At 41.7% G+C, this 8,768-nt stretch overlaps 1 protein-coding gene across 4 annotated transcripts in view; it reads right to left on the minus strand.

Moving 5' to 3' along the window:
- Positions 1–8,301, minus strand: part of LOC109460105 (signal-regulatory protein beta-1) — a 28,335-nt gene extending 20,034 nt beyond the window's left edge. For 2 of the 4 annotated variants that reach the window (XM_074317250.1, XM_074317251.1), the window contains exons 1-3: positions 8,160–8,301; positions 5,094–7,554; positions 4,550–4,705 (exon numbers count right to left, since the gene is read on the minus strand). In XM_074317250.1, the coding sequence (XP_074173351.1) occupies positions 4,550–4,652 (103 nt within the window). In that variant the 5' untranslated portion in view covers positions 4,653–4,705; positions 5,094–7,554; positions 8,160–8,301. Of the gene's footprint in view, positions 1–4,549; positions 4,755–5,093; positions 7,555–8,159 lie in introns of those variants that run through there. The other 2 variants (XM_074317252.1, XM_074317253.1) reach the window with 2 other exon arrangements.
- Positions 8,302–8,768: the final 467 nt, after the last annotated feature.

The following is an 8,768-nucleotide window of genomic DNA, read 5'->3' on the forward strand; positions in this document are numbered from 1 at the left end:
TTGCTTTAACTTAAGCATAAAGTCCTGGAAAAAAGTATGAAAAGAGTCTCAATATTTAATATTGTTATAAGACTTTTGCAAATTGCTACCCAAGGAGTATTAGCAAATAATGGTAGTACCTACCATTAATTGAGTGGTTAATATTTTCCCAACTTAATTAACTTCATACCTATGTTTCAAGTCGGGTATTATCTTCAGAGTATTATAAACCATAACCAATAAACCTACAGTAAGAACTTTAAAAAAGGTGTCTTAATCTCTTCTGCAAAATCTCTTTCACCATATAAAGTAAAATATTCACAGGTTCTGGGTATTGGGACATGGACGTCTCGGGGGTGGGGGGCATTGTTCTGTCTACAACATACATCTCTCCTGATGGTTACAGAAACCAGTTGCCATAACAGAAAATAAGCTTTAGCCAAGATGTGGAGAAATGGGATCCCTGGTGCTTTGCTGGTAGGATTATAATAATAGTGCAGGCACTGTGGAAAACAGTGATGGCTTCTTAAAAAGTGAAACATAGAATTTATCCTATGAGCTAACAATTCCATTCTTAGGTTTATATCCCCCACGATTAAAAGCGGGAACTCAAACTGACACTTGTACATCAATATTCATAGCAGCAGTAGTCACAATAGCCAAAGACAGGGCGAACAACCCAACTTCCATCAGCAGATACAGGATAAACAAAATGTGGTACGCATGTAAAATGGAATCTTATTCAGCCCTTAAAAGCAGTGACATTCTGATGCATTCTATAACATGGATGAACCCTAAAACTATATTAAGTGAAATTAGCCGGATATAAACAGACAAATATATGATTCTACTTGTATGAAGCACCTAGAACAGGAAAATTCATAGAGACAAAAAGTAGAATAGAGGCTACCAGGGGCTGGGCAAGGAAGAATGGGGACTTACTGTTTAATGGGTACAGAGTGTCCATTTAGGATGTTGAAAAGGTTCTGGAAATGTATAGTGGTCATGGTTTCACAACATTGTGAATGAACTTAATGTCACTGAATTTTATCCTTAAAAATGGTTAAAATGGCAAATTTTATGTAATGTATCTTTTACCACAATAAAAATTATGTGCTAAAACAAGACTTTGCCCCATGAGAGACTTTGTGTTGGACTAAATGACTCAAGGAAAAAAAAAAGTCGAAATGTGTGGTTCCAGAGTTTGGTAGATTTGAGAACCTGCACTGAAATGGGGATAAGCAAGCGAAAAAACAGCTCACTTCAAACTTGGGTTCTGAAGAGAATTGTGGGCGGTTGACTATGTTTGGAAAATGAGTTATGCCTTGAAGAAACACAGTTACATTTAGACCAATTATTTACCTTTAGGTCTAAGACTTTCCATTTTGATTTCACTGCCTCAGTGACTAGCAATCTCTGGACACACAGACAAATACAAAAACTTTACTTCTTATTTGAAGTGTCCTAAAAAACAGGCATGAGTTCTGGTGGCAGGGTTATAAATCAGTGGCACCACAAATAAATCCTGCATTCTTTTCTGTTTCTTAGCTTTTCCTCAAGGAAAAGCTGTTCACTTTTGCAGAGTGAGAGCTGGTGAAACCCACCCACTTAGCAACATTTGTAACCAAATACGCCTCCTAAGATGCCACATACCTTCACCGGGCAGGTTCTTAGGTACAGAGAACATCAGAGGTTTGGGTTTTTAAGTCTGGAGAAGATTAAGGGCGGGGAAACTGAACTACTAAGACAAAAATGGGAAGAAATGTGAATGAATCTTGGAGAAGAAGTGGCGAGAATGGAGGAGGGAGGACAGAAGAGGCATCAGTACTGAGAGGAGCAGGGAATGGCAAACACTCTGCCATCTCTGCATCTATAATCCTCATATTTACCTCTCTGGCCCATTCTTTCCTGTGAACTCTAACTTGCGTGTCCAATGGTCCACTCACATTTTTCCTAGGATCGCAATAAACACCTCACAGTCAACATGTCCAAAATTGAACTCCTGAATTTCTCCCACAGCCCTCTATAGCTCAGATGCGGCACCCTTATTCTTCCAGGTGTTCAGGTCCCAAACACTGGGACTCTTACTCTCTCACCCCCATCCTATGCATCAGGTAATCCTGTTGGCTCCCCTTCAGCTGCATCCAAATCTGACCTCTTTCCCTTATCTCTACTAGCTACTCTCCTGGTGCAAACCACTTTTTCTTGTTCACATTAATGCGATGACCTCTGAAATGCTCTGGTGGCTTCTCTCTATGTCCTGTTGTAGTCTATTCTTAAACAAATGCTAGAATAATTAAAAACTCATGTTAGCTCATGTTACTTCTGTCTTCAAAACTTTGTAACAGCAACCATTTTACTCAGAGCAATAGCCCAAATCCTTCAACACAGCAGGAAGATTCTAGTCTCAGGACCTTTGCACAAGCTGCTCACTGTCAGGGAGGCTCTTCCCCCAGGTAACCACACGGCTCACGCCCAACCTTCTTTTAATCTTCACTTAAATTTCTCCTTCTCAGTGATGCCCACACAGACTGTTTAAAATACATCTACCCCACAGATTCCTCCAATTCTCTTATCCAGCAAGACTTTAATATTCCCTTACCACTTCCCAATATACTATATTATTTACTTATTTATTATGTTTGTTGTTTACTACCATATCTCTACTAGGACATAAGCTCCATGAGGGCAGCTACTTTTTGTCTTTTATTTACCAAAGCATCCCATGTTCCCAAAGCTAACTGTTCCTGGCATATAGTTGGTATCAATAAATAATTGAATGATGTGTGAATTGCCGAGTAAGACACCTCCCTCAGACCCAGAAGCCTATTTTAAGTGAGTAAATCTGTGGAAATTATGTCAGAAACTGAATTTCCCAAGTAGAGAACTTGGTGAAAATCAAAAGCAACTTTTGCATATGCAAAAAGCAGAAGAATCCACGAGAAGAAAACCACAAACCTTCTCCCCAACACCCACTTTTCCCCACCCCCATTCACAAGAGCTCCTATAATCTCAAGAGGATGGAAGTGGGGACACAGGCCTTTGAAAAGAGTAATGGTTAAACCCATGAGCTCTAGAATCAGACTTCCACAGTTCAAATCACTGTTCTACCATTTACCATTGAGTGACTTTGAATCTTTCTGTATTTCTGTTTTCTTATCTATAAGTAAGGATGAGAAGATGTACCTTGGATATAACGGTCACATGAGATACATCCCTAGGCATTTCCAACAGTATCTGCACATAGTGAGTATTCCAGAAATTGAAATGTAATTACTCAATAGATTTCCAGAGGCTTCAGCTGATAGCAGATGACACAAGTATCCATACAAATATAAATATGGATCTGGATATAATTACAGGTACAGCTCATACACGCAGGAATCTCTGGACCTTTGATCTCCTTCCTTCCTACTTAATTCCTCACCCCATCCCTCACGGAAGAAGGACTCCAAGATAGAAATGCACAAAAGTTCTACTCATTTTACCAACAGAGAACGATGTTTTTCTTAAGAGATCGGGGGAGGATAACTGCTAAATTTGGAGAAGTAGAAAGGAGCAGGGGTGGCTGAGACACAGAGAAACCAAACATCTGTCCATGTGCATTTCATGAAGACTGAAAAATGATTTGAAGAGAAGGAAAGATGCTACAAAAATTCTGTGCATGTGTGTATGTGTGTGTGCCCTTCCTCACAGCCACTGATACATACACACGCACACATAGATACATGCATTCACAAATATATATATACAGGGGTGCAAAAAATGTATACACATTTTAAGAAAGAAAACAAAACTGTATTAAAATTGAAATAATATATACCGACAACAAAAGATGAATACAAATCACGGGTATATATTTTCTGGCACCCCCGGTATACATAAACGTGTGGCCTAGCCTGCTAACATACAGGTTGTTTTGAGGATTAGGTGAAAATATAATACATATTTGAAGCTTAGAAAAATTTTGGCTCATAGGACCAACCCAACACATCATTAACAAAAGTGTGTGAGTAAACACAGCAGATTTGAATTCTCCTGATATCACAGGGCTATGGTGGATGATAACTATTCTGTAGCTTCTCAGTGTTGTCTGATTTTTGTGCAATCAGCCTCCACTGAGAAGCTGAGCAGCATAACATGGTTAAAAGAACAAACTCTGGAGCTGGTTGGACCAAACTAAATCCTGGCTGAACCACTCACTGCCTTACACAGGTGACATTGGGCAAGTCCCTCTCTCTGCCTCATTTTCTTCATCTACAAATTAGGGGAAATAGTCATAGTTCTCACACAGGGATGTTGTGAGGATTAGACAAGTTAATACACACAGAGCTGTCGCCGTTCTGCTTTGAAGCATCATCTGTTTTCATTCCTCTGGTCACCATCGCAGGCAATGGATCACCAGATAAAATGCTGAGACCCCTGATTTCATGCTCAGATAATGCCCAGTCCTTAGTCTTCTGTGGGAACACTGGGTGACACACTGTGTTTTCCTGGAGGCCCTAAAAGTCGAGGGGCAGCAGGAAGACCATAGGGTAGGAGAGGGGTTTACACCCCAAGGCGTGCTCACCTGTGAGTCCCAGCAGTAGAGTCAGCAGCAGACAAGGAGGGGGGTGGGGCCGGGAGGCAGGGACGGTCATCCTGGAGGCCTGAGGAGCCTGCTCTGTCCACATGTGAGCTGGGAGAACCTGGACTCTCTTGCTCTGTGAGAGGAGCGAAGCCCCGCCTGTTGTTGTATAAGAGGAAGTGTCTGAGGTGGGCGAAATGGCTGTGACACAGTCACCTGCTACTAGATTCTACACAGTTCCTGCTTCCAGGTTGTGAAATAGAATCAGGCAGTGAAGGTAGCTACAGAGTGAAGATTTATTCATCTTAAGATTTCAGAGAGACTTGGACAGGCCTACAATCAATAGTGCTTCCTCCCTGCCTGGGACCTCTTCTTTTCCACTGGGTCGCTCACCCCATCTGAGATCTTTATGGTGACGCCCCATTTATGAGCCCAGGCCAAGAAAGGTCTGTGGTTGTGGGCTGTGTCCCAAACTCCCAAGCCCAGAACCCTAGGATGTGGCCGGCTTGTGGCCTCATCTGCACCACCCTCACCAAGAGCAACTCACCTGAAGGAAGGAAGTGGGTTCTCCAGGGTTCAGTGTTGGAGGAAAAAAAGTCTCCGGTGAAATAGCTCCTTTTTCTAATCTTTTATTGGTGGACATGATAAATCTTAGCCCAAATGCAAGTGCAATGTGGAACTCAGAATTTGTAAAGTACCTGCATTCAAAAAAGGGAATCATATCCTGACTTCTTTCAGGAGAGGAAGTGAGTTATATGACCCAGCAATTACACTCCCAAGCATTTATGTCAGAGAAATGAAACTTACATCCACACAAAAACCTATGCACGAATATTCATATCAGCTTTCTTTGTAATAGCAAAAAACTGGAATCAACCAAAAATGTCTAATAATAAGTGTACAGTTAGTCACACTGTGGTGTGTGATGTTTCCATACAAGGAAATACTGCTCAGCAATGTGCGACAACTTGTAAGTTTATCAAGAGCATTATGTTGAGTGAATAAAGTCAATCTCAAAACGTCACATAGAACATGATTCCACTTATATCACTTTCTCGAAATTATAGAATGAGAGCAGAGTGGCATTTGCAGAGGTCAGGTACGGGGTATGGGGGGGATGGGGTCATGCTAAAGGGCTCGCAGGGAGACCTTTGTGGTCACGGGATTGCTCTGCATCCTGGTCATGGTGGTGGTGACACAAACATACATGTGAGAGATCAACGTGAGCAAGGCTGGGAATGTTACAAGATTCAGCTGTAAATGCACATCTCATGGTCATTGCAGTGTAGACACTGACTATTCAGTTATCAAAATTATAACGTGATGATATCAGGGTGATGGGGAATAGAAAGTGTGCATATGCGGCATGAGGTCAGGAGCAACAGAACAATATCTCCAGCTTCCATCGTGGGAAGTCCATAGTAACGCCTAAGAGTGAGAGATCAAGAATGCAATAGAAGCATGCTATATGAGGAATGGCAATAAAATCTTAACAATTCAGCTAAAACAGTTGAAAATGATTTCCTCTTGGAGGTTGAAAATAGTGGGAGGTTAGGGAAACTCCAGTTTTCATATGTAGAACTTGTATAACTATATATTTGATCTCCTTTACCCTCATCTACCACACCCCTCTCCCCTTACCCTCTGGTAACCACTTAACTATTGTCTGTGTCTGAGTTTTTGTTTCTCATTTGTTTGTCTTGTTCTTTTGTTGTTTTTGGTTTATATATCACATATCAGTGAAATCATGTGGTTCTCTGCTTTTTGTCTGACTTATTTCGCTCAGCATTACTCTCTCAAGATCCATCCATGTTGTCACAAATGGTCCTATTTCATCTTTTCTTACCACCGAATAGTATTCCATTGCGTATATATACCACAACTTCTTTATCCATTCATCTATCGAAGGACATTTTGGTTGTTTCCGTGTCTTGGCCACCGTAAACATAGCTGTAATGAACATTGGAGCATGTAAATCTTTACGGATAAGTGTTTTCAGACTTTTGGGGTGTATACGCCAAAAGGAGAGAGATTGCTGGGTCAAATGTAATATACATAGATGATGTATTACAGAAGAGTACACCTGAAAGCTATATAACTTTACTAACAATTGTCACCCCAATAATATTTAATTTAAAGTAAAAGAATGTTTGCTGTGAAGTTGTACTAGCAAAACATTGGATAAAGCATCAACAACACCATCTTGAGGCGAATTAATACATTGAAGCATCTCTTACAATAGAAGCTGTAGAGCAGTGAAAAATTAATAAAATGTAGCCACGCATATCAACATTATTAAAACACACAAAAATGTGTTAAGCATAAAAAATAAAGCTCCAGAATGATATATACATATAGTAGCATTTATATACAATTTAAAACATGGAAAGTAATATTAAATATTGCTTAAGGATTTACACATATATTGTAAAAATATAAAATCATGCTGGAGAATGATAACACCAAATTCAGGACAGATTTTCAAAAAGAACAGAGAACATAATGCAAAATGCTGCTATTTTGTAAAGATAGGATGGTGGGTCCCTGATTTTTTAAAACTATTTTTAATTACATATTTCAGAATAGAAAAATGCTTAGTCGACTTAGTGATTTCAGGTATATATGTGTTAAAATGAAATCATACTTGCAAAACTTCTGGATCAAAGTAAAATCTATTCTGAATATCAAGGGTTGCTCATGATCAGGGAAGGATGGAAACCTGTTGTCTTCTTGATTCTCTGTTGGGTGGAGCAGGACCAGTTGAAGCTCAATGCACTGGGTCCAGACATGCCCGAGTCCCCACGACCAAAGTCCATCCTCGACTCAGCTTTATCATCGGAGAGAAGGAACATCAGGAGGGTGTGTGCAGGGAGCATGTCCGTGGTGGAGGTGGGGCTGGCGGGGTGAAGGGCAGGTCCTTGGGTAACCTGCAGGTCCTGGCAGCTTCTTCTCCGTACTTGAGCCCCTTGGAGAGGGCAGGAGGCAATGTATTACAGGGCAGGCTGGAGCTGTAGGAAAAATCATTCATTCACCAATGCATTCATTCATTCATTCCACAAACATTTATTGAGCACCTCCCAAGTGGCAGCACTCTCTTTGGTCTGGATTTGAGGTGCAGATCAGAAATAAAGCCCCTAGTCGCTAAACCCTAACACTTCTTTCTGAGATCTGAACTTACTTACATTCTTCTTTGCCACTAATCAGCATCTCCAAGTCCCTCACACAGGTTCTATTAGCTGATTTTGTAATACTTTCTTATCCATTCCAAAGAGATAGCAAATAAAAACTGAAATATGTAATAGTTTATAGGTGGACTCTTTGGACTTTGGGTCTCAAACTTTGACCTTCATCCCACCTCCACATTTTGGACAACCATCTCCAGGAAATCAAGGAACTTAATTTAAAAACCTTCAAACTACAGGACACTACACAATGTGTAAGAGTTGGAAGCCTCTGATAATTTCAAAGACATTTAGAGGAAATGAAAGTATTCACAACCTTCTCATGAGGCTGAATCAGGCTTCTGGGGACCATGTGACTGTGGGTGCACCTTGGACTCCTTTTGCATGTCCTGCCCTTTCTCCGTGAGGACTAAAGCCTGCCCCCAACTCACCTGTTACAGGTTCCACCACCTGTGCATGTAGGTGACTGTGAAACTCATCACCAATAGCACCTTGAAGCCCAGGAGAAAAGCCACAAGGTAACAGCAGGTGCCTCTGGACCTATGAGCAGAAGTGGACAATGGGACTTGGTGAGTTTAAAAACCTCAGTGCACTCAGGAGACAGAGGGGACCCATCTACTCCCAGATGTGGAGGTTCTTGTCTGTGCTCCCAATGGGCTTGTAGGTGGTGTGGGCTCCTCTGGACAGTACGAGGTTGGCGTGGATGGGAGGCTGTGCCTCATGTTGCACCTTCCAGCTGAGCACCCGCTCAGACCCCTGCAACGACGCGCTCACCAACTGCAAGCTTGCCAGGTGTAGGTCCCATCACTATTCTGCTTGGACGTGGGTTGCTCAGCTCCCTTAACCTTATGGCAGTTCTCCCCCAGGTGGATGCACACTCTGTGGGTAGAATCTGCACGTGGCAGGTGATGGCCACCAAGTCCGAGGAGGGTGAAGACAGGGACACTGTCCCTGCAGGCGCAACTGACACAGCCCAGGAAAAGCAGACAATTACCATAGGAAGTAAAGGGTGGATGCCTGGGGCTCCCTGATGTTAGAAT

Source organism: Rhinolophus sinicus, linkage group LG13, assembly GCF_036562045.2.
Source record: "Rhinolophus sinicus isolate RSC01 linkage group LG13, ASM3656204v1, whole genome shotgun sequence".
Taxonomy (NCBI): Eukaryota; Metazoa; Chordata; class Mammalia; order Chiroptera; family Rhinolophidae; genus Rhinolophus; species Rhinolophus sinicus.